Source organism: Doryrhamphus excisus, linkage group LG8 (genome assembly GCF_037039965.1).
Source record: "Doryrhamphus excisus strain RoL-2023G ecotype Guam linkage group LG8, RoL_Dexc_Guam_v1.1, whole genome shotgun sequence".
Lineage (NCBI taxonomy): Eukaryota > Metazoa > Chordata > Actinopteri > Syngnathiformes > Syngnathidae > Doryrhamphus > Doryrhamphus excisus.
The window spans coordinates 22,354,450-22,382,438 of NC_136364.1; the positions used below are offsets into that span (position 1 = coordinate 22,354,450).

Here is a 27,989-nt window from a genome sequence, read left to right on the forward strand (position 1 = left end):
AAGGCAATAAATAGTGCATGTAGACCAGGGGTCGGGGCCGCATCAGGTTTTCCCAAAAAAAAAAAAAACGCATTTATTAAAAACAGAAAAATATACAAACTTTTTCAGTGCTTTGGTTCCGATTTTCTACAATAAAAGCTCTGATAAAACATTCCACTGTTCTCAAATATCTTAATTTTTCTGCACAAAATAAGATGAAAAATAAATAAACAAATCAAGAATAAAGAAAATCAATCAATCAGTAATAAATAAATATAATAATAATAATAAAAACTTAAGAAAGCACATATAGTTGGTGGGTAGACAAATGATTTTTTTCAGATTAAAATGAACAAAGCATTATTAGAGCCCTGTAGACATGACAAAACACGACTATAGTCACATTTATACTCTTTTTATTTACAACATATTGCGCAACTGCAGGGTCTTGAGACACATGCTAACTCGCAAACTAGAGAGCTAGCGACCTAAACGGTAGCCTTCAAGTTATTTCCTTTCAACTTAAATAGCCAAAAACTTACCACTTCCACACGGATAGGGAGGATAACTATTAAGAGTTATTTAACCTTTAACATGAACATGAATCAAACGTAATAATTTTTTCTGGGTACATGATACCATACAGCATCCATATCAAACTTGCGTGGGCCGCACTAACATTAAACTTTCAAACTAGTGTCCTGCGGGCCGCGTGTTTGAGACCCCTGATGTAGACTAAACACATTTCTGGGAGTTTGTTGCAGCTATTGCCCAGCTAGTATGCTGGACGTCACCGCCTACGTATCCGTGTATGTGGGCTCATTGTGATGGACCATGATCCTTTGCCAAGAAGGTAGATAAACATGACTAGTATTGTTTTAAACAAGAGTGAAGAAAGTTTTTTTGTTAGTTTTTTTGGAAAGTTAAACAAATTTGTCAACAGTATGATTGAAAGCAGCTATATTATTTGTGATGTTGTGCAGGGTTTGGCAAGCCTCAACAAGCTCTTGCTTTCTTTTATCAACACTGATCATTTTCCAAAGAGTCAGTCAAGGCAGTGAGCACTCCACGGGGTCGTTTGAGTCCGGCAGGAGATGGCAGTTAAAGGGCCAGCTGAAGGAGAAGAGGTCCAGGGCTTGGCTGCACTGTTGCTCGGCCGAGGAGCAGACTGAGCGGCAGGGCTGGAGAACTCCTCCTTGGGGGCTGCACTGTGGCAGGAACATCCCACAAACCAGTCTCCTCAAGGGCTCGAAGCAGGCCAGCTCCATCAGAACCTTTGGTCACAGAGGAGGGAGTTTTGGGTGCTTGTCCACTTTGGACCATTTTTTCCCAAAAAGCTATAATTGTACCCTGTACTGTCGCAAAACGGTGGCAGCTTCTCTCTGATCGGAGATGGAGAGCCAAATGTTGGGGAACGAGGTGAGGTTGTAGCTGAGGCCCAGACACATCTCCACCTCGATGGACTCGCACGGTGAAGCTGGCGGCATGAAGTCAACAACTCAAGGTATTAAATGCAACAAATCCATATATTGTTTCTAACGTGTGATTCACAACCTCAGATGAAGGTCAGAGGTTGCATTGACTCACTGAAGGAAGGATAGGTGGAGTTGCCACAATCTTGTTCATCTGCTCCATCTGAACAGTCGTTCCAGCCGTCGCACAACCACTGTGGCTGAAGACACTCCCCGGTACTGCATGTAAACTGGCTCGGACCACATGTCCCTTTTAGGAACGACACAAAAAAAGCACAGGAGGACTTCACTGGAGGTAAAAAGATACAGTACTCATGTGTTATACTGTTTTATATATATAGTGTGGTATGGAAAAGTGTGGGCACCCCAGGTAATTTTCCTTTATAAATCATGTAGCAGACAAACACTGATGTATGAGAAGTGAAATTAAGTTTATAGGCTTTACAGAAAGTGTGCAATAATTAAAAGCAGGCAGGCCGTTTGAATACCGTTTTAACACAAGTTATTGGAACACAAAATTTGTTTGGTAAGCTCATTGACCCTTGACCTGCATACACAAGTCAGGTGGCAAATTGCATCTTCTCTGAAGAGTAGCAACATGGTAGCCTCAAAACAACTTGCTCCACATCAGGGTTTAGGGCAGGGGTCTCAAACACGCGGCCCGCGGGCCAAATGTGGCCCGCAGGACACTAGTTTGATAATTAATAACAGAAAGCTTTGGCTGTGAATACATGCTAATAGATTTTATTATTTTATTTTTATTACTAAATAAAACTAAAATAAAGCAAAATGACAGGCCCCCGCCTTGATATGAAAGTTTAATGTTAGTGCGGCCCGTGCAAGTTTGATATGGATGCTGTATGGTATCATGTACCCAGAAAAAATTATTACGTTTGATTCATGTTCATGTTAAAGGTTAAATAACTGTTAATAGTTGTCCTCCCTATCCGTGTGGAAGTGGTAAGTTTTTGGCTATTTAAGTTTAAAGGAAATAACTTGAAGGCTACCGTTTAGGTCGTTTAGTTTGCGAGTTAGCATGTGTCTCAAGACCCTGCAGTTGCGCAATATGTTGTAAATAAAAAGAGTATAAATGTGACTATAGTCGTGTTTTGTCATGTCTACAGGGCTCTAATAATGCTTTGTTCATTTTAATCTGAAAAAAATCATTTGTCTACCCACCAACTATATGTGCTTTCTTAAGTTTTTATTATTATTATTATATTTATTTATTACTGATTGATTGATTTTCTTTATTCTTGATTTATTTATTTATTTTTCATCTTATTTTGTGCAGAAAAAGGGGGAAGGCTAGAAACGACTCACTCTCCAGCAGGGACACAGACTGATATGTTGCGTTGAAGCCACTGTCAGCCACTCCCTCATCAGCCACAAACAACACGGTCATGTGGTGGCCGGATGAGGTCAGGTCCGGGGGGAGGGTGGTTCCACAAAACCTAGGACAACATGGGTAGAAAACACAGGAACCGCCTGTCAACCTGTCAATAAGTCACATGTACCACTACATATAGAAACCCTTGCCCCTGAAGTTACCAACGGTGTCAAGTATATGATGACAAAAGTATTGGGACAAAGGTCTCCATCCGCTGGGATGGACTAGACCTTGAAAATTGGCATCAAACTAAAAAAATAAACTTACAGTATTTTTTTGTAAATGAACAGAAATAATATAATAATCGTTGCTGGCTGTATGTACAAACAGAGAGGCCAGGGGTGTCCAAAGTGTGGCCTGCAGGCTCGTTTATTATTAGCCCGCTGCATGTTGTATAAATGAAATGTAAACACTACAAAAAATGTAAAGAAAAGGTTGAAATGTTGACACTAATAACACAAAACTTTGTTTTTAAATGTATGAAATTGTTTTAAAAAGCGTTTTTATAAATAAAACATCAAAGTAGTACCCTGCATCCTTAGATATTTCTCTTTGTGGTAAAGTTTTGGACACCCCTGAATATTAGATAATTTCCCGCGGCGTATCTGATGAGCTTTGATGGCGCCGTGGTTGGAATACCTGGTCTAATATATTTCATTACTTCAGGTAAATCTATACATGATAACAGTTTCTATGACCTTTTGCTTTTAGTGTAGCACCAAACCTAACTTAACCGAGTTTGGTTTGAAGAACTTCATCCTGTCAGATACTCTAAAGTGCACGTGTTATTCTCGATGAAGGAAGAAAAAATTCCCACAATCTCATAGAGAAACCTCCCAGAAATGTGAATGCTGCCAAGTGTACAGGAGTCCCAATATTTTTGTCCACATGGTGTATTGAATAATAAAACAACCATATCTTTCACCTTCCCAGGACTCTTCCAGATCCCGTGTTGCTGCTGTCATGAACTTCCACGTAATCAAACTCGCACACGTCCTGAATCTCCAGGCTGAAGTTCTTGAAGCTCAGTGTGATGACGTGGCCTTCCTCAACAGATATGCGCCATACACAGAACTAATGGCACACAAAGGAATATGAGGTAGGTAAACCTTTTGACATGGGGGGGGGGCATATTGGCTTAAAAAAAATGTAATACAGAATATTAACTATTAACATTGAATATCAACACAAATTGTCCCTTCTTGTTTACTTGTAATCAAGCAAAACTCTGTCTGCTTGCCCCTATAATTACCGTAATACTAGTAATAAGGACATAGAATGGATGGACCGGTGTACATATTACTGTTATTGAAAATAGTACTATTACCGACTACAGCTTTGATGATAAAAGTTTTTTAAAAATACACTTTGGAAAAATTTTGACCTTCATGAGGATAAGTCAGGGGTGGGCAAACTTTTTGACATTGATATGACAAAATTTACGGGGGGGGGGCAGACTATATATTTTACACGTAACAGTCCACCTGGCATTATTGTATCTGTAAAATTGTCATGCAATCTGCTATTATTATTTATTATTTTATATTAAAATATTTTAAAAATAATAAAATATTATAATAATTACAATAAAATTAAAATAATAATTATTATATTATTATTATGTAAAATATGCAAATATAACAATAATATTATATATAATTAATATAATAATTAGCATTAATATAATAATTATAATAACCATAATAGTTCTAATAATAATTATAATAATCTAATAATAATAATAATTATTTTTATTATTATTATTATGTGCTTGTGTCCCTTTTTTCAGGAGCACTTTGTAAACAACAGACCATGTCAAAAAACGAAATTGATAAAACCATCAAAAGGTTGGCTCAGGCCATGATGCCAGGTTGTATGTTGAGTTTAAATGAAATACTTTGGAAAGATTTGGCGGGCCGTATTCAAACACTTGGCGGGCCGGATGTGGCCCCCGGGCCGTAGTTTGCCCACCCCTGGGATAAGTGGCAGAAAATGAATGAATTAATGAATGGAACACAGGGTTAACAAGCTTGACGTGCACTTTATGGCCCACAGGACGTAGTTTGCCCACCCCTGGTTAAGCGTGTGATTGCCGGGCCCGGAACAGATTAGAATGTACCTGCTGGTGAGGGTAAGGCCTGGGGTGGTTTGGACTTGCCAGGAAGCCATGCGGCCTCGTCTTCTGCCCACCGCATTCTGTACATGAATGGCATACATCGACTATCAATCAATACTAATCAATCAATCAGATGATCCACGACATTGGTGGAATAACGATGCATGCTTCATGCCTTTCATGGAAGAGGGAATGGATTTGATTGACGCTTCTCATTCCCCGGTGTGTTCGGTTGCATTCTCTCACCGTTGTGTTTCTGGCTGCAGTTGGCCTCGTCTTGTTGGTCCTGGCAGTTTGGGTGACCGTCACACACGGACACGGGCAGCAGGCAGCGACCACCGTCACACATGAACTCCTCTCTGGAGCAACTTTCTAAGAAACACGTAAAGGTACGTAACATCAAATGTGTTCTGAAGGAGTCCCTCTGCTTGAATTCCTCATCCACGCCCACAAACCACTGACTGTGTCCGGGCAGTAATGTCCTGTACTGCGCCGTGAAGCCGCTGCCTGCGATGCTGCCGTCGGAGCGGAAGGTCACCCACACCGTGCTGCTGTTTGTGTTGACCGTCGGTGGAGCGACGACACCGCAGAACCTTACAGCGGAGCCACACACGGCCATTTAATTGGAACGTTTGTTCCAGTTAATGAAAGAAATGTCACCGCACGCAACCTGGTGGCCAAAGAGCTGTGCTCCACGTGCTCCTGCACCTCCAACCAGTCAAAAAGACATGGAGACGGGCCCTCCACGTTCAGCGACGACACATGGATCTGGATCAAGTGAGGGGGCGTGGCTTGGATCACCCACACACACAATGTGTTCGGCGGATAGGAGCCGGGATGGTTCGGTGAGCTGAAGAAGCCTTCGGATTCGGTTAAAAATCCTCCACAACCTGAGGAAGAACATTGTTACCAGGATGAATGCATCGCTGGTAGTGAGAGCAGCAAAGTCCTACGTGTTTGAGTCGTGGTCATGGCCGCCGTACTGTCATGTTGGTTTCTGGTTGCAGGACTTGTGGGCCCTTCTCCATCTCCTGCGTTCTGCATGTTTGACGGGCTGGTGGACAGGAGTTGCTCCTCAACCTCTTCACCTTTTGCCTCTTGGTTGAGGATACAGTAGAATGTTACAATGGTAATGGTAATGGTAATGGTTTTATTTCATTTGAACATGCATCAGATTCCAATTGAGTGCATCCCATAATCAGTTCCCAGTTCCACATGTCCAAAAGGAGTAGGAAGAAGCAAAGCTTATTAAATCCTACCCCTCCATCTGGTACTTTTACAATCAGTAACTGTTACATTTGTTCACTTCCTGCTTTCCATAATACAGTTTAAGGTTTTTTTTTAATAATGTACCTCGTACCGAAGTAGGAGGTGATATGAGCATCCAATGCCATAATGGGTACCATAGTAAGTGTCAATATAGTGATATATATAGCACATCATGACTGGTTCAAGACTCTTCATTCTTGTATTTAGCAAATTTATTTTATTTATTAATTTATTTTATTAATTTTTATTAATTTTTTGGGTGTTTTTAAACATTTTTTTAATTTTTTAATTTTTTGTCCCGTACCAAAGTACTGGGTGATATGAGCATCCAATGCCATAATGGGTACCATAGTGCGTGTCAATATAGTGATATATATAGCACATCATGACTGGTTCAAGACTCTTCATCCTTGTATTTAGCAAACATCAACTGCTTGTATTGTTTCTTGAATTGGCTCATCGTTGTGCATTGTTTGATTTCCTTACTCAATCCATTCCATAGTTTGATTCCACATACTGAAATGCTATGGCTAGCATAACGTAGTCCTAGCATAGAAGTGTTTCAAATGTACTTCTTCCCTGAGATCATATTTCTCCTCTCTTGTAGAGAAGTATTGGATGACATTTTTAGCTAATTGGTTATTTTTAGCCTTATGCATTATTTTAGCTGTTTGAAGATGAACTATATCAGCAAGTTGAAGTATTTGTGATTTTAGAAATAAGGAGTTAGTATGTTCTCTGTAGGCAAAGTAGAAAGTAGAAGCAAAGCTGGTACTTTTACAATCAGTAACTGTTACATTTGTTCACTTCCTGCTTTCCATAATACAGTTTAAGGCACAACTGCGTTTTGGAGAAAGACACTTTGTCCACCAATGGGACAATAAACCCATCAGTTGCTGTGTCATTTGGATTTGAGTCCAAAGTCTCAGTCTCCACCTCCGGTTGGCACAGTTGCAGACTCTGTTTTAAGATGTGTTGTGAAGCCTGCCTGTCTTTTTTTAACTGTTGTCCTCTGTAATCAATTCTGAACTATAGAAGAAGCAGCGACATACGCGTGAGGATGAGGGCCAATGTCAGACCAAGAGCTGCAACCAGGAGCAGGGCGGCAGCAGAGACCACCAGTCTACATCGATGCCGCAATGGCAGAACACACACCACAAAAAGACCCCAACCTCGGCCTAAACGGTAACACACAAACACACACGGCAAGACACCAAACATCCAATGTATTTCATAGTTTTTCATCGTTTATGTACATACATGCCAAGAATACTCTAAAGGCCGTTTAAGGCGCACTTCCAGAACGTGCATACTTACCAGTTGTTTGTGGTTTAATTGGCTCAGAGGTGGACGAGGTCGCTCGAAATCCCTCCGCATGTTCTTCACACTCCCCTTCTAGCTCAAAGGCAGGGTTGCAGAACACATTCTGAGCGCAGCAGAAAATATACATTCATTGAACGCATCTTAATAGGACCCAATGCAACAATGCTGTGTTCTGTTTATTTAATTTACCCAGTAGTTGTACATTGCTACTAATTTGTAGTATTTGTAGTATGTAACATTTCAAGCATGCTGCTTTTTTACATGCTGTATATTTTCTATTGCCGCATTATTTTATACAATAGGAAGTGATTATAGCGTAATGGAGAACATAATTGGCTATTATGGAAACTTGAATAGTGAGTTCATCATTTTGTGAGGTGTACCAGGGATGGCTAAAAAGAAAAGGGGATAACAAAAGACAACAATGGAACTTAACTTAAACATCTGGCTACTCAGTACAATGAATATCAATTATGTACACAATTTAATTTTATACCATATATAAACTGTACTTACTAGGAATAATGTATTTCCAGCAATACCATCTTATTTTTAAGAATGTTAAAATGTTAGTTAACACAGCCTTTATGACTAATAAATTAATTGACATTATTTCCAACTTTGTTATAAAATGTCAATAGCCATCAATTTTCACCTTGTAAATGTCTGAGGTGTCAATGTTGATGACGACTTGGCTGAGATCAGACATCTTTGCTGCGTTGCTCCTGTCAGGGAACCAAAACACACTCCATGTGTCCACCGGGAAATATTAAACAATTATTCCAAGACTCCGGTGTTGACTCCTGCTTTGCATCAGAGCAGTCTCATGATGGACAACCATCGACATGATCCACATGGAGACGTTAAAATGATCGTATTCATTTCACTTCCAAAAAATATGTCCGCACTTCTCATGGTTTGAGATGTCGGAGTGCCGACAAAAGACTTTTTTAGAAACTCCTTCCAAGTGTTGAACAAAGCCGAGTCAGCTGAGAGGACTGAGCGCTGAAGGTGGGGGGCACAGAAAGGTGGGGGGGCCTGTAATCCCTATTAATGATCGCCTAAGCTTCTAAAATGTTTTATTTATACACGTTCACGTGTAGATGGAAGCCTTCACTTCATTTCATTTCTTAAATATTACTGTTTTTCTGCTGTATGATATAATTAACTGAAATTGCTGATCTGAAAAACCAGGGACTTATAAAGGACAATCTGAAATTATCCCCATGAAAGCAGGGATCTGTTTATAGCAACAATAAAAAAATCTTACTTGCTAGATGTGTCCCTATAAATCAGGGGTCTCAAACACGCGGCCCGCGGGCCAAATGTGGCCCGCATGACACCAGTTTGAGGCCCCCGCCTTGATATGAAAGTCTAATGTTAGTGCGGCCCGCGCAAGTTTGATATGGATGCTGTATGGTATCATGTACCCAGAAAAAAATATTACGTTTGATTCATGTTCATGTTAAAGGTTAAATAACTGTTAATAGTTATCCTCCCTATCCGTGTGGAAGTGGTAAGTTTTTGGCTATTTAAGTTGAAAGGAAATAACTTGAAGGCTACCGTTTAGGTGGCTAGCTCTCTAGTTTGCGAGTTAGCATGTGTCTCAAGACCCTGCAGTTGCGCAATATGTTGTAAATAAAAAGAGTATAAATGTGACTATAGTCGTGTTTTGTCATGTCTACAGGGCTCTAATAATGCTTTGTTCATTTTAATCTGAAAAAAATCATTTGTCTACCCACCAACTATATGTGCTTTCTTAAGTTTTTATTATTATTATATTTATTTATTACTGATTTTCTTTATTCTTGATTTTTTTATTTTTCATCTTATTTTGTGAAGAAAAATAAAAAGTAAGATATTTGAGAACAGTGGAATGTTTTATCAGAGCTTTTCTTGTAGAAAATTGGAACCAAAGCAAAGTTTTTTAAATTTTTCTGTTTTTAATAAATGCGTTTTTTTTTTTTTTGGAAAACCTGATGCAGCCCAGTCTCACCCAGACCCAGACCCAGTGGCCCCCAAGTAAATTGAGTTTGAGACCCCTGCTATAAATGATCAGACGTTTCTGTGGAAGCATACAAAAGGTAATCACAAGCATGTTGTACTATTTATTGTCAATGTCGATATCGAAAGCTTACAGTCTAATCAATTTTTGTACATGTTTCTCTTAAACTTAATACGAGTGACATGACGTGAAAAATCATCCTGGTTGATTTGTCCACGTTTTTCCTTCATGATCGTTCCTTGCTAGGACATTTGTTCGGAATCTTTATTTGTTGTTGATGAAAGCAAAGCTTAAGACCGTCATCCCTCTGAGAACTGTCTGAACAATGTTTCTGATTGGCTGTCTTTAAAGTTCGGTACAAAGTGGATGCTGAGAATCTGGGAGAATCCCTCGGAGAGAACAGGAGCCACAAAGTGTTTTCTGTTAACGAAAGACAAAAAGTCACCACATCGTGCAAAGGTAAGATGACAGCTTGAGTATATACATGGACTAAACCAAATGAGAAATCAAGCTAACTGCTCTTGTCCGGTGTCACTTACTTGTAGCTTTGGAAAATCATGTCATTGACTTTCATGTGTTTGCTGTCGGAGGGCATCATCTCGCGAAACTGACGGCAAAAACAACACGTTAAAACTCATCAACAGAACACGGGCCACACGTGATAGCATGGAGAAGCGAACCATACTCGGTTGTTGTGTTTTGCTTGTTCCAGAGTGGCGGAGAAGTGAAAACAACGACAGGTCACCCCCGCCGCTTTGGCCACGTCCAAGTAACTGAAAGAAAATGCCAAAACATGATGCAGTCAATATTTATTTTACCAGCGCAAAGAGGTGATTAGTTATCAATGAACAAAATGAAACACTGTTGCTTTCTCAGATAAATCAATATTAATATTCTCTCTCCAGTGACTGAAATCAACATTGCTGCGCTTATGCGCCCTCTCCTGGCGGAAGTAGTAATAACAGGATTCTGGTGCAGTTTTGGAAGAGGACATACAGGAATCTGAGGTACGCTATTTGAATGATGACATGATGATAACTTGTTTGTGACTGAGGTGTGAATTATGAAGGACTTTGAGTGCCTTGAAAAGTACTACGAAATCTAATCCATTGTTATGAAAATGCTACTATACAGTATTTTAAAGAATACCCTAAGACACGGCTATCCAACAAAATGGGGGACTGGACTTCTCTTCTGTGCTGTTTATAACAGGGGTCTCAAACACGCGGCCCACGGGCCAAATGTGGCCCGCAGGACACTACTTTGAGGCCCCCGCCTTGATATGAAAGTTTAATGTTAGTGCGGCCCGCGCAAGTTTGATATGGATGCTGTATGGTATCATGTACCCAGAAAAAATTATTACGTTTGATTAATGTTCATGTTAAAGGTTAAATAACTGTTAATAGTTATCCTCCCTATCCGTGTGGAAGTGGTAAGTTTTTGGCTATTTAAGTTGAAAGGAAATAACTTGAAGGCTACCGTTTAGGTCGCTAGCTCTCTAGTTTGCGAGTTAGCATGTGTCTCAAGACCCTGCAGTTGCGCAATATGTTGTAAATAAAAAGAGTATAAATGTGACTATAGTCGTGTTTTGTCATGTCTACAGGGCTCTAATAATGCTTTGTTCATTTTAATCAGAAAAAAATCATTTGTCTACCCACCAACTGTATGTGCTTTCTTAAGTTTTTATTATTTTTTATTTATTATTTTCATCTTATTTTGTGCAGAAAAATAAAATTTAAGATATTTGAGAACAGTGGAATGTTTTATCAGAGCTTTTATTGTAGAAAATCGGAACCAAAGCACTGAAAAAGTTTGTATATTTTTCTGTTTTTAATGTGTTTTTTTGGTTTTTTTGGGAAAACCTGATAGGGCCCAGCCTTGCCCAGACCCTACCTCCAGTGGCCCCCAGGTAAATTGAGTTTGAGACCCCTGGTCTATAACATTCACTTTGAATTTTAACTTCAGCAAATGGACAATACTGTATGCTGAAAGGATGACTATCTGCTTTTTTTTTCATGCAACTGTAGCGTTTAAGTATTTAAATACACATATACTACGTACTGCAAGAAAGACACGTTGCGGGTTACCGTTTGCGGGACTCCGGGTCAGGGTTGGTGTTGTCTACGGCGACGCTGCGGCCTTCTTTCAGAGCACGCTGACATGCAGCCACACAATTCTGCCATGAACCAAGCGTGTCCTGAAAAATACACACAACATTTAATCCCGCCTGGAAAAATACTTATATGTCACAAATGTACAAATCCTAACAATAACTATAATCTCAGTGAAGATGTCAGAGTTTGGTGTCATGTATAGTTAATCATTCAAAACAAGTACTTGCTAATAATTTGACAACAAAGTAAACATATACAGCTTTTACAACACATATGTGCTGGCGTTGTCATTTTGTTCCTGTGTCTGCAGACCCTCAAGCAGGATGAATTCAAAAGATGGCTTCTTTGACTAATAGCAGGACTCACCCTGTTGACATACACGTAACCCTTTGGGATAATATGCGTGTGGAAGAATGTGGATTTACCCGCTGCGGAGAAAAGGGAAGCAATCAGATGGACTGTACTGTGAAAGAGATATGAAAGACAAGTTATGCATCACTTTCCACTTACCTGCGGGGAAACCCACAGCCACGAGGACTTCTGGCTGGCTGGAGGTGAGAGAGGCGGACGGAGGCTCATACAGTTGGGCAGTGGAGTCAAGCTTCCTCTAATAATTAAAAAAAAAAAAATCATGATAATATGTACAAATTCTAAATCTAAACAGCAGGGACAGTACAGTATATCGGTGTGTCAGAATAGTTCCAGGACTGTCGATACTGATGACATTCTTCGATGTGAACTTCCACAGATGCCAGATAATCAACCAGCATGTCTGTCATCCGACATCCTGCAGTGTTTGCTTCGTTATGCGTGAGAAGAGGCCAAAGTTGTGGCCAGGACGGCTCCTGGCAGTTCCAAGTCCAAGATGGCCGTGCTGGAGCAACCTTCCTTCTCACCCGACCTGGCTCTTTCCAAACCTCCGGGGGGGGGGGGGGGGGGGGGGGTCATCAAGGGGACTCGTTTTCAAGACATAATTAAGATGGTAAGATACTGGAAGAATGCTTCCAAGAGTGAATGAAGGCGTACGGAGAAGGCGGGACTACTTTGAAGGGGAAAACTTCAAATCAATCTTTTGTGACAGTCCGGGAACTGTTATGAAACACCTCAAATCTGGTTTGTAACTTTTTTCCAATAACCCAGAAAAAAAAAACACAACCTTGTAACATTACACGTTACCGCTAAATACACACATTTCTCAACTTGCAGTACTTTTTTTTTTTTTTTTTAACTCACAGGGTCAAATTGTGGTAGGCTGTAAGGAGCGCTTTTCCAACCCAGGAAGTACTCCTCCGGAGTGTGGAATTGTAATCCGATATTCAGAGCGAACTATAGAAATGCAAAAGAACAATAACACAGTTTTACTATTTTATCAACACTTTATATTCATTTTTAAACACATTTTTAAAGCATTTTCAGTTGCCTCATACATGTTCAAAATTCTGTATCCAAGGTAATGATAATGACTGAATCTAACAATTGAACTATTTTATGATCAAATATATATTCTTTAGCAGGTAAGAACTAACAATACAAGTACATTAATTTTCCACCATGAAAGACAGAGGTCTAACCAGTCTGTCACTGCAGGAGAAGTCCTTCTTCTTCTTCCCTGGAGCCCAATTCTCAGGCCGACCTGCAGCATCTTTGAGGTAAAATCAGAGGATGTGACTGTACACGCTGTATTGTTATGCGGTATAGATGTGCTTTCAAGGTATGAATCTGTGCAATCAATCAAATAATAAGAAATAAGTAATAACTACTTCCCATGAGGATGGGAAATTTGTCCTAAATGCAAATCAGTGCTCATGCACTTCTTAACGTGACAGGCATCATCAGTAGCGAGAAGAAGCATGACTGTAAGAATGTGCTCACTATTAACTCTGTTATAATATTCTTCAAACAAAGATGGCAAAGACTAACAATAAGCAACAATATTAGCATCAACGCTAGCACTAACATGTGACAAAAGCACAATAGGAGACCAGGCCTGGATGGTGCAGTGTTGCCATGGCATGATGCAACATTAATACCAATAGAAGACATTAATAGGTGAGAAAGGCCAAGCTCTGATTTGGTTAATTTGGAGTGCGGAAATATATCTGAACACTTTGAAAACAAAGCATTCAAGCAGACTTACCTCCAACGTAAAAACTCTGCGTCTTGTCAACAGGAACCCCAGCATTGGCCTGTGGAGGAATCACACATAACGACTCCGATGTTGTTGTCATACAGCTTGTAATCATTTGGTACGTACCTTTTCACACAAGTGATTCCACATTCCCATTGTCGGTTTTCTGTAGATTCCCGGTCCAGTTGCTACAAACACCTTAGGAGCAGACAAGAATCCAAACATAATCTCAAGTGTACACGCTAGGCAAGTTCATGTAATTAACAGGACATGTCAAAATTTAGTATGGAGAAAAGTGGTTGACCATGAACATCCACTTTGACCCTTTTCATCATAACAACACGGTGGATCGGGACTCGAATTGTTGGACTCTTTGGTAGGGTTGCAATTGACTAGTCTTGGACTCAACATCCACCTGCACGGGCAGCTGCAGTGTGGCGAGGATGTCTTCCACTTTTGATTTGAAGACCTCTGCTTTCAGTTTTCCTCTAGCGATCCCCATTTGGTTGGTAAAGAACACCACCTAGAGGAAAGAGAAACACATGGAACGACTCTTCCATACCGAAAAGTTGACGTCATTGTTTTGCTCCTTCTTACCTTGTACCCTTTTTTGATCAAGCTAGCCAGCCGAGGTTGAATCTCAGGGTAGAGAATCCTGTTAATGACGCAAACAAATAATAAGATTTCAAACATTTCAAACTGCAGCTTTAGGGACCGTTTGCGTACTTCCAGTCGTCCGGTGCAGTCGGAAAGACTTTGCCTGATTTCGTGGTGATGACGCAGCCGTCTATGTCAAAGCCAGCAATCTGGGGAAGAAATTCAAGTAGTATTTGCTGTATTTATTGTGTATTCATGAGAAAATACCATACAGTATGTACTGTAAAGTACTGTACTGCCAACCTTGTCGCTTCCTCTGACGCCAGCTGCCGTATAAAGCATGAGGTTGCCGATGTGCTGCCACGTGCTCTTTACGCAGACCGAAGAGGAGGAGGAAGAAGCCCAAGATGATGCGGGCTTGGTATCGTCGTCGCAGCTCTCAGACTTTTCCGCCAATTCCTGCAGCTGCCTGAGCTTTTCCTCAACGCATCTCTCATCCTCATCTACTTCCTGTTTATTCCATCCACCTGAGGACGCCTCATCTCCTCTGGGGCGCTTTGCATCAGGATGCTCCCTTTCTGAGCTCAGCTGCCTTTTTGACGACTGGACAGAGATGGAAAAGGGCTTGACTTGACTGAAGTACAGATACCGTAGATCGGGAAAGTCCATACCTTCATAGGAGAGGCAGAAAAAAAATCCTTTATACTACGCTTGGGCGGACTGCAAGGCGCTTGTTTTTCCTGCCTGTTTTTCCCGCCTTGTGTTTTTCTTGTATCTTTCCGCCCTTTATGTGCAGGACTGTTTGATTCTGAAGTGAAGCAAACTCGAAACGGGTATTTCTGGTTGACCAGGTAGAGGGTACCCCCATGACCGAGTTTACCAGACTGGCCGCGGCCAAGCTTCTCGTCCTCCAGGAAACTGGGATTGGGCCCCAGCTGGGAAAGAAGAGAATAAAGCATGTAAGCATTTATCTTCTTACATAAAAGACCAAGCAGGGAATTCAATGACTTGCTAAACGCACCAAAGACAAATATTAACTCCATGATGTGTTTTTAGGTTTAGTGTTACCTGGTGTCTTTCATTAAGAACTACAAAGCCATAGATGGACACATAAGGTATGTCACAATATTTCCCCCTGTTTGTCTTCATACCTGAGTGACAACCACATCCTGGTCTGCAAAGCAAGCCACCACCTTCACTAGAGGAAACACAAACAGCTTTTACAGCCACACATGCAATGGACAACGTATCAGTCATGTTTCAATTTCAGATTCTGGTGTTGACGTTGCCTCTTCCTGCTTTAAAAACAAGACACATTAGTTATGTTTGCTGTCAGCTAATAATAGTACTAACGTTAGCTATCATTGAATGTACGTATAACCACGTATAACGTGTGTTTTTTTGTCATTTAAAACTTTATTTTACCAGCATGGAGTGTGCACTTTTGAACATGCATACCGGAGTACATCAGACAGTACACTTCACAAGTCCACATCTCCAAAAAAGGAGTAGGAAGAAGCTAAACTTATTTAATTCAACTCTGTTTCACACCAGTAGGAATGAATTCCTTCACCTCCTGTTTGCCAAATGGAGTCAATTATGAATACATAGGAATGATAATGGCAATAAAACAATGTGGTGTAATGACAGTCAAGGAATATAGAAGACATTAAATTAGATAATATCTGGGAGAAAGAATAAACGTGCTTCACGTCCATTCGCACTCCGTAAGGGAGGAATTTTAAACATTTTTCGGCAACTTTTTTAGTTTTCAGGTCGCCGTCTGGACATGTTTTGGGAGGGATGAGATAATGTTTGTGATGCCATTCCGCCACGTTTGGGCGGTCCGTCGAAAATATACTTCCCACTTCCCGACGACAACAACATTTTATTTATTTACATTTCTGCCAAATTCCACGTTGAACAGTAGATTAGATTACGTTTTTATTGGCCAATTCCGCGATTCCCTTAAGGCGGAAATCACAGGCCAGAGTTGTGGCAGAAAGACACAAATATTCCCGTTTTGTCATGAGTTATTTCGTGAATTCGGTTCAAAAACAGTGTTTTTCTTTAGCAAAACGCTGGCACTTGAACGTTTATTTGGCTCAATTTTAGGTTGTTGTGTTGAGAAACATTATTGAATACGAGAAATGACTAAAATAGAAAGGTATTGTACGTGTGTCTTTGTGAACACTCACAAGAATCACGTCTTCAATGAAGGTAAAAGTCATCTTTAAAGTTAATTTATCTCTTGTTGATAATGTTGAATTCACCTTGGTGTCTGGAACACTTCTTGTCGGCGACTCCGGTGTCCGGACCCCGACCCAACAGAACCGCTCGTCCGTCCTCCAGAGGCACCCGAGCTCCAGAATCACTGACCAGCAAGCAAAACATCGCGGAGCAAACTTATTGAATAAAGTACTAATAAAAGTCGTAAAGGGTCATTTAAACACAAAACCCTAACAGAATCGACGTTTTTCAATCAACAATCACGATTCCAACCTCTCCAAAAGGTCCATTCATGGACTTTGTTTGGTAGCGGTGCCGACGGTCCTTCACTATAATAGGCTCGTCCGGAAACAACTTCGCATGAAAGGTTCCGGTTAAACTTTTCCGCAATTTCCGGATTCACAACACAACAACAGGTAAAGAACCGCGTTTACATTGTTGGTGTTTAGATTACTTGAATTCTAATATTTGTCACGTTTGCTGGGAACAACAGTAGCATTTACTGCTCCGGAGATATATTTATAAGAGAATACATGACTCTAAATAAGAGGAAAAACTGGAAAAACGAAGCTCAAGACAATTACATAAAATAAGAGTTTACAAGTGCTGTTTTCCCTGGTTTGTCACAATTTCGGTGAGTAATTATGGGTGTTTTATCCGTTTATTAAGTTTAATATGGAGAATGTTTTGTACGGTATAAGCATGTTATGAAACGACTAATTAGGTGTGTCCAAAGTGTGCCCCGGGGGCCATTTTCACGCATTTTTTTTATTGGCCCCTGACATTTTGTAAAAATTAATTATTAATGAAAATTTGCTACAAACAAATTATGAATGAAATATATTACGTAAAACTTAAATTTTTAACTTGAGAACTATGACACAAAGATAATAATCAGACTTTATTCAGATTGGATCTGACTAGCGTTTGTACAACTTAATGCATTCATTTTGCTATGTAAATGATTCAAAATGTTAGTTGTAAGAGTTGTGTCTTCTTTGCGTTTCACAAACTTAGACAAATACAGTAGATTCATGGACTTGATTAGCGAGTTTTACCAGGGCGTACACCTTCCTAAAATAAAAGAAAAGTATCCTGTTTGACATGTCATTTAATATCTATTTGTCCAATAACGTTTTATGTTTTTATTTCTTAAAACAATTTTAATTGGTTGTTCTAATTTGTCCCGCCTCTGTTGTGTTTAGGAGTTTGAATAAATGTGCGTGCTGCCGTGTTGCTCTGTGTTTCTTCGAGTTGAACTGCTAAGTCTGGTAAAAAATATTACCTCGTAATCTTTTATTTTAAAAAATATATATATTGTAGACTTAAATCTCACTTGGTTTAAAGCTGTTAATGAAGATCTGTGAGTGTACAAAGTCTGTTGTAATATGTAAGATATAACCAACTCTTTTATGTTTTCACAGGACATCCCTTTTTGGTAATCACCATGTCGACGCAGCCGCCCCAAAGTCCCCAGCAGCGTGCCTACTTGGCCCTGATGAGAGGCTTAAAGGAGGTGGACCTGAGAGGCAATCCTGTTCCTTGTAACCTGATTCTCACCGGAGACCATGCCTTCCCTTTGGTTATGAACAACCGAGGCCAGATCCTGATGGCTGCCTCTCAGTACGGCTCCGGAAGGATTGTGGTCATGGGTCACGAGGCCTACCTGAGTAAATGTGCCGATCTCGTAGAAAATGCACTGACCTGGCTGAGAGGGGATGAGTCAAACAACCTGTCAGTGGGCGTCCACAGCAGCGTTAAAGCAGTGGCTGATGGGCTCAAAGGTTCCGGTTTCCAAAGTAAAATTATGGGGGCATTCCAAAAGAATCTGGACGTTGGGGTGTACGTAACAAGTGCCTACACCCTTGGAAGCGATGTACAAGACCTGGTGGCATTTCTGAGAAATGGTGGCGGAGTGTTGATTGGAGGGCAAGCGTGGCATTGGGCTTCGAGTCACCAAAAGGAAAACACGCTGCTTCATTTCGGAGGGAATAAAATCTCTGCCGTGGCCGGGATTTACTTCACTGAACATCCCGCTGAGGCTGAGTGCGTGCCTGTGTACCCTCAGATTCCATCATCCTGGAAGGGTGTGGTGTAAGTATATTCTATTTTTATTTTACTGTACATTTGTATTTGCAATACTTTCACACATTTTAACTCTATTAATCACTGTTACAAAAAGCATATTTATTGTGGAAAACATGTATGGCAGAGATGCTCAATACTATATTGGGTTTCTCACTGATATTCGATATTCCGATATTGTCCAGTACTTCATCACAGATACCGATGTAAGCAGCAGCTCTTCCTCTCAAACTAATGTTGTGTAAGTAACTCATTATATTTTTGTTTTTTTACTGTGATGAAAATTAGACAAATACAGCAAGTCTTCTGAATAAATGTACACATATTATATATTTATTATTATACATATATTATCAAATTATGCCGGCAACTTACAATTTGTAAAGCTGCATTTTTCAATGTGGCACAAACATCCGCATAAAAGTGCAAAGTGTGAAACTCCCGACTAATACAATGAGTGAAATTATAAACTACACGCATTCAGCATCATCACGCAATATGAACAAAACATATTAGTGCCAAATTATTGCATCATATTTACAAATGACATATTTGCAATCCAAAGGCCTTGGCGTCACACATGCGCCGATATCGTTACCACTATAATTATAATATGAGCTGACTCATATTAATTATAATATCAGCTGATTCATATTAATTTTAATATCAGCTGACTCATGTTATCGTCCGATAGTGGCAAAAAAAAATGAGATGTCGTTGCTTATATTTATTGTGACGCTCAGTCGCTATTACATATATTCACCATGAATGTGTGCAAAGTTATTAATGCGAGCCGTAGAATAAACACATTATAGGACACTACTTCCATCCATCCATTTTCTATACCTGCTGGAGCCTATCCCAGCTGTCTTCGGATAAGAGGCGGGGTACACCCTGGACTGGTGGCCAGCCAATCACAGGGGACATATAGACAAACAACCATTCACACTCACATTCATACCTATGGACCAGGGGTCTCAAAATCAATTTACCTAGGGTCCACTGGAGCTAAGTTCTGGGCAAGGCTGGGCCGCATCAGCCCCCCCCCCAAAAAAAACGCATTTATTAAAAAATTAAATTAAAATTTTTTTAAAAAATATACAAATTTTTTCAGTGCTTTGGTCCCAATTTTCTACAATAAAAGCTCTGATAAAACATTCCACTGTTCTCAAATATCTTAATTTTTATTTTTCTACACAAAATAAGATGAAAAATAAATAAACAAATCAAGAATAAAGAAAATCAATCAATCAGTAATAAATAAATATAATAATAATAATAAAAACTTAAGAAAGCACATATAGTTGTTGGGTAGACAAATGATTTTTTTCAGATTAAAATGAACAAAGCATTATTAGAGCCCTGTAGACATGACAAAACACGACTATAGTCACATTTATACTCTTTTTATTTACAACATATTGCGCAACTGCAGGGTCTTGAGACACATGCTAACTCGCAAACTAGAGAGCTAGCGACCTAAACGGTAGCCTTCAAGTTATTTCCTTTCAACTTAAATAGCCAAAAACTTACCACTTCCACACGGATAGGGAGGATAACTATTAACAGTTATTTAACCTTTAACATGAACATGAATCAAACGTAATATTTTTTTCTGGGTACATGATACCATACAGCATCCATATCAAACATTAAACTTTCATATCAAGGCGGGGGCCTCAAACTAGTGTCCAGCGGGCCACATTGGGCCCGCGGGCCGCGTGTTTGAGACCCCTGCTATGGATAATTTGGAGTGGCATGTTTTTGGAATGTGGGAGTACCCAGAGAAAAGCGTAAAAGAGAATAGCTACTTTTCTTGTAAAAGTAAAAGAAGTGTACTGTGGTATTTCATTCCGCAAAACTGAAGTGCTGGATAATATTGGTATATCGGACATCGGTAAGAAAGCCGCTATCGAGAAATAATTTTTCTTTCTTTGAATCAGCCGATAAACTGCAACAATTACAATGACGTTCATGCTTCTGCTCTTTTTCAATACAGCATCGGTAAAGATTTTCAGGAAGACCTGGAGTTCTTACTGCAGGGGATATCCGAGTTTAATACTGGCAACGCGATTACGTCTGAGATTGTTGTTCATGGACAACTTGCCTTCCCCATCGCAATGACAGAAGATGGAACGCCATTTATAGCCGCCAGCTATTACGGACTGGGGCGTGTCATCGTTGTGAGCCATGAATCGTTGCTAGGAAGAGAGGTACCTTTACCTTAACGCAGGGGTCTCAAACACGCGGCCCGCGGGCCAAATGTGGCCCGCTGGACACTAGTTTGAGGCCCGCGCAAGTTTGATATGGATGCTGTATGGTATCATGTACCCAGAAAAAATGATTACGTTTGATTAATGTTCACGTTAAAGGTTAAATAACTGTTAATAGTTATCCTCCCTATCCGTGTGGAAGTGGTAAGTTTTTGGCTATTTATGTTTAAAGGATATAACTTGAAGGCTACCGTTTAGGTGGCTAGCTCTCTAGTTTGCGAGTTAGCATGTGTCTCAAGACTCTGCAGTTGCGCAATATGTTGTAAATAAAAAGAGTATAAATGTGACTATAGTCGTGTTTTGTCATGTCTACAGGGCTCTAATAATGCTTTGTTCATTTTAATCTGAAAAAATCATTTGTCTACCCACCAACTATATGTGCTTTCTTAACTTTTAATTATTATTATTATATTTATTTATATTTATTTATTACTGATTGATTGATTTTCTTTATTCTTGATTTGTTTATTTATTTTTCATCTTATTTTGTGTAGAAAAATAAAACTTAAGATATTTGATAACAGTGGAATGTTTTATCAGAGCTTTTCTTGTAGAAAATCAAAACCAAAGCAAAGTTTATTCATTTTTCAGTTTTTAATAAATGCGTTTTTTTTGTTTTTTTTTAAAAACCTGATGCGGCCCAGTCTCGCCCAGACCCTAGCTCCAGTGGCCCCCAAGTAAATTGAGTTTGAGACCCCTGCCTTAACGACTAGCGTACTAGAAGTCGACTATTTTGTGTCATTTGATGAACAGACCGGTGTTGTTATTTTTGTTCAACACAGGAACTGGCTCCATTTTGGAAGAACGTCGTTCACTGGTTGGATCAAGATCGACGTGGCACTGTTGGCGCCCTAAAAGGGCATGCCTTCAACCTTTTCAAGACGTTTGGCTTTGAATGCAGCATGACCGACTTCCATAATGACCTGAGTGTGTTTGTGGGCTCGGTGTACACTGACAAATATGCAAAGGAGATGCACAACTTTGTGGCGGAAGGGGGGGGCCTGTTGCTCGGCGGCCATGCCTGGTACTGGGTACAACAACACAGAGGCCAAAACCCACTGACAGAGTTCGCAGGTATGAGACTCTACCACGAGCTTCTGTCGTAGTGGGACTTGAACATCAGAACTGACTTTGCTTGTAATTCCAGGGAACAAGATCCTCAACAAAATGGGCTTGAGCCTGTTGGGTGCATACGTTAGGGGGGAAGTCTTCAAGGCGCCGGTGCCCAGTCAGAGTGCCAAAGACGCTTACCACTTCCGCCATCTTTTACAGCGCTTTGCTGCTCATGTGACTCAGGGACAAGATCTTACCAAGAATGAGGAGCAATACTATAAAAGGTTGGGAAAGGACTGCGCCACCTTCTTAAAGATGAACGGCCATGACCGCTACTCATACGCTCAGGTCCTGTCCACCCTCATGCATGTCATAAAAAAAACCGGCATGCCCCAGGTAAGTACGGTTCTTGGGTATACTGTACATTACCGTACTTAGCCATCATCCCCATTGTCACAGCTTTTTTTATTTTATGGCCAAATTTAAGATAAGTGAAAGCCGCCCAGTGACGTCTCCCAAAGACCACTTCCTCCTCAATGTGGGTCAGGAGTTGTACAAGGTTTGCCCCGATCCTGACAACCTGCTGCCTTACCTCATCAAAGACATCCCCCCATTAGCTGTGGTCTACAACCACAGGGTTCCTCTGAACGTCAACACAGCAGGTTAAGCCTTGTTAGGCGTTTTGAAGGCTCAATCTCGAAACTGTGTTGACTTATTTAACTGTTGATTATCGATCTTGTGTGTCAGAAAAAGAAGAGTGGATCAGTACTGGTCTCTATCTCTCTCCTGGTATGAGGACCTACATGGCCATACCTGCTCAGCTTGTCAACACGGAATGGAAGGTATGACAGGACCTCATAATATAATATATAATATAACTATATTGGGGAACAAAATGGTGCCTCAGTCCCCTGAATAAGAACACAACCTTCATTTCTTTCAACATACTTGCTCACGGTGCAACAAAACCAAAAAACGACACATCCACAGCAAGTTAACGCATCACATTAATTAACAACTAAGTGCTCAACATATCATTAATTCATTTTTATACCGCTTATCCTCACGAGGGTCACTGCTGGAGCCTATCCCAGCTGTCTTCAGGCGAGAGGCGGGGTACACCCTGGACTGGTCGCCAGCCAATCACAGGGCACATATAGACAAACAACCATTCACACTCACATTCATACCTATGGACAATTTGGAGTTAGCCAATTAACCTAGCATGTTTTTGGAATGTGGGAGGAAACCGGAGTACCCGGAGAAAACCCACGCATGCACGGGGAGAACATGCAAACTCCACACAGAGATGGCCGAGCGTGGAATTGAACTCGGATCTCATCGCTCGACCGCCACGCAGCCCGCTAAACATATCAAATTTTTGATATTATTTCAAAATGCCCGCAAGGCATCCTGGATAGTCCAGCTTTAAAGGGGACTTATTATGCTCATTTTCCTTTGTATTGAGTTGTGGTCTCCTATAGAGCAGCTACACACAATAACCAGCACAGATTTTTTTTTCCATTTTTCAGAATCTGCACCTATTCTAGCTGTCTTTCCTTTTATTTGTGCTTCCTGGCAAAACGTCCGCCAGGCATGCCCACAACGCTTTGATTGGTCACATGCACAAAATGTTTCCTAACTATGAACCATGTAAGGAAGTCCGTCCCTCTGTGACATCACAAAGTAACGTTTTTAACAAGCCTAGACATCCGAAGTTCCCATCCCACGTTTGAACATGTCTGTGGAACTTATCAATGAACATCCACATTGCAATATTTATTATGAATTAATATATATTTATTATTGATATATATTTCCTCCACAGGTCCAAATTGGTTGTCAGACAGATTTTCTTAAGTCTGAAGAGTTGAAGAGAGCACCCACTGTTTGTGAGGAATTTCCCATTACCGCCGAGATAATGCAGGTGTGGAACTTGTGGGGGGGTCTCATCTACCTGGTGGCTCCACCCCAAACCCAAGTGGGAGGCGTAGAGGTCATAGTGCAGGTAGCAGTACCAGCACCGTATTATAAATCTGGTGAGTAGGGTACGATTGTCTGATATTTAGAAAAGTAAACGCTATAGAAGTAATACTGTTGGAGATGTTTGACCATATACTGCATATACTATTTTTACTACAGCAATAGATATTAAATCAAAACTGTTAAAATGATATTTTCATCTGATCTGATGTTTTGTTCTGTCTTCCTTCCAGGTGTGACAACAGCAGCCGATTGGTCCGTTCTGCGTACAGCTCCTTCCCCCTGGGCAGAATTGGAGTTTGAGAACATCGTCCTCACTTTACCGTCTGATGTAGTCCGGAATGTGGATCAGCCAGACCTGCTGGCAACATTCTGGGACAGTATCATGCGAAGCGTTGCTGACTTGGCTGCAACCCCTCCAAAATTTTCCCGCAAAGAACGCTTTGTTGCAGATGTGCAAATATCTCATGGTGTGTTATGTGTATGTTATGATGAATGCTAATTTGCAAGTTTTTGCGTAATGTGTCCTAGAACAAGCTAGAACAAGAATCCCCTCTGGGACGTTATCTGCATAACTGTATGGCATCTATGCAAAAGGCCTCTTTATTTGTCATACATTATGTTTTTTTTCATCACTACATTTTAAGGTCACAGAGGTGCAAAATATTTATCAAACATTTACAAAAAGAAATTTTTTGGGCTGCATGGTGGTCGAGTGGTTAGCGCGCAGACCTCACAGCTTGGAGACCAGGGTTCAATTCCACTCTCTGCCATCTCTGTGTGGAGTTTGCATGTTCTCCCCGTGCATACGTGGGTTTTCTCCGGGTACTCTGGTTTCCTCCCACATTCCAAAAACATGCTAGGTTAATTAGCCACTCCAAATTGCCTATAGGTATGAATGTGAGTGTGAATGGTTGTTTGTCTATATGTGCCCTGTGATTGGCTGGCCACCAGTCCAGGGTGTACCCCGCCTCTCGCCCAAAGACAGCTGGGATAGGCTCCAGCACCCCCGCGACCCTCGTGAGGATAAGCGGTAGAAAATGAATGAATGAATGATCGAGTTCTCCTCCTATTTTGTGTGGAAGTGGTAACTTTTTGGCTTCTTATTTTGTCTTTGGGCTGGCCACCAGTCCAGGGTGTACCCCGCGATGGGCTCCAGCGACCCTCGTGAGGAAAAGCGGTAGAAAATGAATGAATGAAATGAATGAAAATGTCTTTTTTGTCTTCATGGATTCACCATGATGCCACTTGATCCAACCCCCAGGTTGGATGCACGCAGGATACCCGATTATGATGTACCAGGCTGCGGCAGATAATGTGGTCAATATGGAGAAGGCCAAGACTGCGGGCCTTTGGGGACCAATCCATGAGCTTGGACACAATCAGCAGAGAGCATGCTGGGAGTTCCGACCACACACTACAGAGTGCACGACCAACATTTGGTCGGTGTATGTGCATGAAGAAGTGTTCGGGATCGACAGGACAAAGGTGAGGTTCTTACTGTTTCTTGAAGCGACTGTTTACTGTTGATGTCTGCTTCACGTACACATCAACATCATTTCCTGCCGTGTTACAGGCTCACGGCGCTCTCACTCCCGAGGACAGGAAGAGTCGACTGGAGAAATTTGTAAAAGAAGGAAAGCCACTCAAGTCGTGGGAGGTGTGGTTGGCTCTGGAAACGTACCTGCAGGTGAGAGAACGTAACCTTTCATGATAAGTTCTTGAAAAACGATGACACCTCAGACAGAACTAATGCGAATGAATGAAAATGTTCATCTTCCCTTTCACGTAGCTCCAGGAAAAATTTGGTTGGGATGCCTTTAAGAGCGTCTTTGCTGCTTACCACACCATCAACGACTATCCAAAGGACAACGACGGAAAGATGAACCTCTACGCTGAGACCTTCTCCCAAGCTGTGGGGATGAACCTGTGTGGGTTCTTTAAGGCTTGGAGCTGGCCGATAGATACCGGTACCGAGGAGAAGCTATCCAAACTTCCTCCTTGGACCGATCACCCCATGGTTCAGTACAACTGAACCTTTTCACTGCTATTGATCTCCGTGCAGACATCTACAGGGTTTAGTGGGTTCTTCTACTAGAGTTGTTTTATCTTAGTACTTGGGTAATATATTTTAAACTACTCTTGGAGAGGTGTGACTATTTACCTTTCTCTTTATGTGGCTTAAAAAAACACATTTTATGCAATATTGTAGTATGAATGCCAAAAATGTCAGTGTGAGTAACCAAATGTTCATCCATGGAAAATTGAGCCATACATTTCACATTTTATGGATTATTTCATGCACAAATCAAACTATAAAGTCACAAAAATATTAGTCTTGTTTAAACTGAATTTGTTATAATTGTCTTAATCCCCTAAATTATTGTCCGTACCCGGGCGTCTAACCATATAATTTTCATGATAGTATTTTATTGTAGTTATTCAAATAAGAAAAGCACTGATGCATTCAAAGTATCTATAGCACTGACATGATGATAAGATGAATAACAAGTAAGGTTGCATCGTCATTAGAATACGCAAATACTTCATTCATTTGCAAGGCTGTGGGAGATAATAAAAGGCATATTATGTAAAGTAAGGATTATTTAGATGAATTAGGATGTTATTGATTCTTTGATTGTATGTCTACATTTCAATGAACTCAATTACATGACAAGTTAGAAATAAATAATTTGCTGCAACAACTCATTGTAGTTGTCAATTTGTTGGGTGGAAGAACATGACAGTTGCACAAGCACAGCAGGATTACAATTACTTAATTGTAATTAGAACTGGTTGAGCCATTATTACAGTAAGATTTTTTTTACCGTAATTTCCATAATAGACTACGACAAGATTGGGAGATAGAGTAAGAATACAGGGCAAGATGAAATTAGTATCTGAATACAACAATATTTCATTCAATTTTTAACTATAGAAGAGAACCGATCTTTATAGTATTGTACCGGGTGAAGTGTAAGGTCGCTCTTTTTTGACAAAAAGGACGTGTGGGCTCCGTTTATTGAACACAACAACAACAACACCCACCAAAAAGCCGCCAACCTCTCTACTCGGGTCGCATTTTCTTGACGTCATCAGTACACCCAGTCTCACCCAGGCATGACCAATCAATTTACACCAAATTAAACTGTCACAGTATGAAGGAATATTAGCATCGATCAGCTCACCTTTACTGTGCAGCAAATCAAGGCGCTCCATTGTGGATGAAGTCCACAGAACAAAGATCGTACGTGTTGTTAACGTCACACACACACACACGTTTACATACAGGTTACTCATTCTTCCAAGCAGTAGTAATTTATGTCAATCGAAACAGACGACTAGCAAGCTGTTAGCATCATACATAATTCGGTATGCCTTACAGTATAGCATTTACGACAACAGACAAGCTAGGATACGGACACATCCATAGCCGTGCTGTGTAGTGCACTATCGGTACGACTCGAATAAATATTAACATTTAGTTTAGTTCAGCCATCTTGAAAGTCGAGGCGTCATTTCCCGAGACGCTTCGACTATGGCGGGTGTCACCATGGCAACCACAAGTAGCGTTCAGTTAGACGGGGATGGTTTCACATGAATCACGTGATGCCAAATAGGTCAGTTACAAAGTACATCAAAAGTTCAAAGAGAGTCGCGGACACATTTTAAAGGACTCAAGACGGGAGGCTGGGATTTTTGGATACGGAAGGGAAAATGTCTTCTTGGACAAGTTCAGATTCTTCAATTGCATCAAATTGTTCGAGTAAGTGAATGATGCTCATAGAATGCTCATATTTAATTTATAAGCTAATGTATGTGTGTAGGTACACATTGTAGACACATTGTTTTCTTTGTTTATGCGACGTGTAGTCATATACATTCATTATTTGCATGTATTATTACTTTCAATGGATGACTCAGTGTAATTATACTTGCAATAGTTTTAGCTTTGGTGATTTATTACTGCAAG

General features: G+C 40.5%; 3 protein-coding genes and 2 long non-coding RNA genes across 6 annotated transcripts; 3 read left to right on the forward strand and 2 right to left on the reverse strand.

The window, feature by feature from the left end:
* Positions 1–24: 24 nt before the first annotated feature.
* On the reverse strand, positions 25–8,475 carry mfrp (membrane frizzled-related protein). Of its 2 annotated transcripts, XM_058080930.2 has the most exons (13): positions 8,205–8,475; positions 7,544–7,652; positions 7,279–7,404; positions 5,911–6,054; positions 5,628–5,847; positions 5,420–5,550; positions 5,204–5,329; positions 4,961–5,037; positions 3,767–3,915; positions 2,775–2,905; positions 1,567–1,701; positions 1,329–1,456; positions 25–1,253 (listed from the first exon to the last, which is right to left on the reverse strand). In XM_058080930.2, exons 1-13 carry the CDS (start codon positions 8,256–8,258, stop codon positions 1,029–1,031), a joined length of 1,755 nt encoding a protein of 584 aa, XP_057936913.2. In that variant the 5' UTR covers positions 8,259–8,475; the 3' UTR covers positions 25–1,028. The 2 variants fall into 2 exon arrangements, with proteins under 2 accessions (XP_057936913.2, XP_078649176.1); XM_078793050.1 differs by having other exon boundaries at positions 5,204–5,550.
* LOC144899688 (uncharacterized) lies at positions 6,436–9,670 on the forward strand. The gene is made up of 3 exons (XR_013628027.1): positions 6,436–7,167; positions 7,262–7,411; positions 9,535–9,670. It is a non-coding gene; the product is annotated as an uncharacterized LOC144899688 (long non-coding RNA).
* Positions 9,340–16,968, reverse strand: pnkp (polynucleotide kinase 3'-phosphatase). The gene is made up of 17 exons (XM_058080569.2): positions 16,667–16,968; positions 15,545–15,591; positions 15,065–15,328; positions 14,697–14,996; positions 14,523–14,602; positions 14,394–14,451; positions 14,212–14,319; positions 13,923–13,994; positions 13,806–13,854; positions 13,240–13,310; positions 12,902–12,994; positions 12,179–12,275; positions 12,035–12,096; positions 11,642–11,751; positions 10,240–10,327; positions 10,094–10,161; positions 9,340–9,974 (listed from the first exon to the last, which is right to left on the reverse strand). The coding sequence occupies exons 1-17, from the start codon at positions 16,785–16,787 to the stop codon at positions 9,854–9,856; spliced, it is 1,809 nt and encodes a 602-aa protein (XP_057936552.2). The 5' UTR covers positions 16,788–16,968; the 3' UTR covers positions 9,340–9,853.
* On the forward strand, positions 9,988–11,459 carry LOC144899687 (uncharacterized). The gene is made up of 3 exons (XR_013628026.1): positions 9,988–10,384; positions 10,460–10,561; positions 11,424–11,459. It is a non-coding gene; the product is annotated as an uncharacterized LOC144899687 (long non-coding RNA).
* On the forward strand, positions 13,801–26,725 carry LOC131134887 (TRPM8 channel-associated factor homolog). The gene is made up of 15 exons (XM_058080560.2): positions 13,801–13,914; positions 15,245–15,352; positions 15,450–15,508; positions 17,828–17,893; positions 18,047–18,716; positions 20,707–20,920; positions 21,763–22,054; positions 22,128–22,429; positions 22,521–22,695; positions 22,781–22,875; positions 23,862–24,072; positions 24,250–24,486; positions 25,281–25,504; positions 25,593–25,706; positions 25,809–26,725. Exons 5-15 carry the CDS (start codon positions 18,070–18,072, stop codon positions 26,049–26,051), a joined length of 2,754 nt encoding a protein of 917 aa, XP_057936543.2. The 5' UTR covers positions 13,801–13,914; positions 15,245–15,352; positions 15,450–15,508; positions 17,828–17,893; positions 18,047–18,069; the 3' UTR covers positions 26,052–26,725.
* The last annotated feature ends 1,264 nt before the right edge of the window (positions 26,726–27,989 follow it).

Excerpts from the sequence above, each read along its gene's own strand:
- mfrp (XM_078793050.1), bottom strand. The coding sequence starts at position 8,258 with ATGTCTGATCTCAGCCAAGTCGTCATCAACATTGACACCTCAGACATT. Across the intron at positions 2,906-3,766 it reads TCTGGAAGAGTCCTGGGAAG|GTTTTGTGGAACCACCCTCC; the intron begins GTGAAAGATATG and ends ATGTTGTCCTAG. Across the intron at positions 1,457-1,566 it reads CTCCACCTATCCTTCCTTCA|CTTCACCGTGCGAGTCCATC; the intron begins GTGAGTCAATGC and ends TCATGCCGCCAG.
- pnkp (XM_058080569.2), bottom strand. The coding sequence starts at position 16,787 with ATGTTTTGCTTGCTGGTCAGTGATTCTGGAGCTCGGGTGCCTCTGGAG. Across the intron at positions 14,452-14,522 it reads ACTGCACCGGACGACTGGAA|GATTCTCTACCCTGAGATTC; the intron begins GTACGCAAACGG and ends CGTCATTAACAG. Across the intron at positions 10,328-11,641 it reads GACCCGGAGTCCCGCAAACG|TTACTTGGACGTGGCCAAAG; the intron begins GTAACCCGCAAC and ends ATTTTCTTTCAG.
- LOC131134887 (XM_058080560.2), top strand. The coding sequence starts at position 18,070 with ATGTCGACGCAGCCGCCCCAAAGTCCCCAGCAGCGTGCCTACTTGGCC. Across the intron at positions 18,717-20,706 it reads TCATCCTGGAAGGGTGTGGT|CATCGGTAAAGATTTTCAGG; the intron begins GTAAGTATATTC and ends TTTTCAATACAG. Across the intron at positions 22,055-22,127 it reads CCCACTGACAGAGTTCGCAG|GGAACAAGATCCTCAACAAA; the intron begins GTATGAGACTCT and ends TTGTAATTCCAG.